This window comes from Oryzias melastigma, linkage group LG22 (assembly GCF_002922805.2).
Source record: "Oryzias melastigma strain HK-1 linkage group LG22, ASM292280v2, whole genome shotgun sequence".
NCBI classification, from domain to species: Eukaryota; Metazoa; Chordata; class Actinopteri; order Beloniformes; family Adrianichthyidae; genus Oryzias; species Oryzias melastigma.
Genome location: NC_050533.1, coordinates 761,011 through 763,392, shown reverse-complemented (window position 1 = coordinate 763,392; position 2,382 = coordinate 761,011). Strand labels below are relative to the sequence as shown.

Sequence of the window (2,382 nt, the reverse complement as noted above, 5' to 3'; positions counted from 1 at the left end):
AGGGGGGGGGGGGGGTCTAAGGGCAGGGATAACCAGTTTATGTAGTCTGTTTAGTTTTTAGCAATTGTTCATATTTTTGACTAACTTCTGCTTCTGTAAAATTATGTGCATGAAGCCCAATGAGGCAAATTTCCTTTGTGATTTTGGGCTGTATGAATAAAATTAAATTGAATTGAATTTGTGCATTGGACCCCTTCCAAGTCACTTTTTGACATGCTGACTGTCCCGATTAAACCAGGGGTCACCAACCCTTGGGATGCTGTATCAGACTCGGTACCAAACGTGGTATCAGACGCAGCATCAGTCTAGGGTTAGATTTCTTTTTACATATATATTTACATATTATATTACATATTGCAAAAAAAAAAACAGGTATAGAAATACATAAAAACTATGTGCAGGACGAGAAAACCTGTATGGGTGTGTGCGTGCATGTTTGTGTGTCTGCGTGTGTCCGTGCATGTGTGTGGGGGTGTGTGCATGTTTGTGGGCTTGCATGTGTGCGTGCATGAGTGCGTGCATGTGTGCGTGTATGTGTGCGCGTGCATGTTTGTTTGTGCGTGCGTGCGTGTGTGTGCATGTTTGTGCGTGCATGTGTGCGTGTGCATGTTTGTGCGTGCATGTGTGCGTGTGCATGTTTGTTTGTGCGTGCGTGCGTGTGTGTGCATGTTTGTGCGTGCATGTGTGCGTGTGCATGTTTGTGCGTGCATGTGTGCGTGTGCATGTTTGTTTGTGCGTGCGTGCGTGTGTGTGCATGTTTGTGCGTGCATGTGTGCGTGTGCATGTTTGTGCGTGCATGTGTGCGTGTGCATGTTTGTGCGTGCGTGCGTGCGTGTGTGTGCATGTTTGTGCGTGCATGTGTGCGTGTGCATGTTTGTGCGTGCGTGCATGTGTGCAGCGTCTACCTCTATCTTATAGGTCTGGTCATGCCGGACCGTCTCTCCGCTCCTCAGAGTTTTGGTGAAGGAGAACTGGGTGGTGGGTTGGTCTGTGTTTCCTCCCCCTGTGACCTCCTGTCCCTCCACAGACCGGTCCAGCTCGTCCTCCACCCTCCCATGGGAATCTCCTCCAGAGTCTTCATCCGCTTTCTTTTTCTTCTTCTTCTTCTGCTTCTTCTGGGAGTCTGCGTGAGCTTTCCTCTGACGATACTCAGCCAGCTGAACAAACAGAGAGTCAGAGTTAAAGCACAATGGTTACTGATGTTTGTGTCTCCGAATCAGGAGTTTCTCTGAACGCCTCGCTGTAGTTCCTCTGACCCTCATCCTAACCGTCCACTCTTCAGCTCTAAATCCAAACGCCGCCAGCGTCTCAGACTACGTCCACCGAGGCGGGAAAAACCACCAACTTACTGTTAGCCGGTACAGTTTAGCCAGACTCAGGCGGAACATTTTATGGCTCCATAACAGGCAGCGCTCTTCCTCGGAATGACGCGTCCGTGTGACCAAACACGCCTCTCGCCGCGCCCGGCGCTAATCCCCACTAAAGAGATTTTCTTCCTGCAGGAGCCGACAGACAGCAGCACCTCCTCCAGAGGAGGAGGAGGTTCATGAACACAGACGTTCAAGCTTCTGATGAAAATGTGGTTTTTGTTTTTACACGTTTTATCGTCCATCCTGATGCTCACGATGCTCCTCCTGCATGAGACCTCCTCCAGACTCCTGTGTGGTTCTCCTGCAGGAGCGCGTTCATGTATGTCCAGGACAAACATGACCACAACAACCTTCAGTTCTGAACGAGTTCCCAGGACTCGTCTGACGGTTCAGGTGCTCAACGTCACCTGAGCTGCTGCAGCAGCCGGAGGAAACACCTGCCGCCTGCAGGTTTTTATAGACAAGCTGTCGTCACGGTAACCGTCTCAAAGCCCTCACCTGTCAGCAGAATGGCCCTGCACCATATGGGAGGTGTCACAAGTATCAGGAGCAGATGCTCATTAAGCTTTAGCACCAGCAGGTGAGCGTCTGACACGACGACCCTTCAGATGACATCCAGGTGTGAAGAGGGTTCGTTTATGGAACACGGTGGAACCACCAAGAGTCATTTTAATGAGGTTGGCAGCAACATCTGAGCCCAAACATCAGCAGCTGGAAAAACTAACATAACATCATTTCATTCCCGTCAAAGAATCTGTGCAGGATTCTGTGAATCTGCACTGAAGGTTCTGTTTCTGGACAGAGCCGCTCAGAGGACGCCTGAACCTCATCTAGACGTCCTCCAGACCTCAATTCTGATCTCCATCCAGACCTCCATCCAGACGTCCTCCAGACCTCAATTCTGATCTCCATCCTGACCTCCGTCCAGACCTCCATCCAGACCTCCCCCAGACCTCCATCCTGATCTCCATCCAGACCTCCATCCAGACGTCCTCCAGACCTCCATTCTGAC

General features: G+C 50.5%; 1 protein-coding gene across 1 annotated transcript in view; it reads right to left on the bottom strand.

Moving 5' to 3' along the window:
* The window catches only part of akap9 (A kinase (PRKA) anchor protein 9), a gene marked incomplete in the record, with an annotated part of 57,551 nt that overhangs the window by 49,715 nt on the left and 5,454 nt on the right, over window positions 1-2,382 (bottom strand). Inside the window, 1 exon segment of the mRNA XM_036209956.1 lies at window positions 906-1,157. Within this exon segment, the coding sequence (XP_036065849.1) occupies window positions 906-1,157 (252 nt within the window).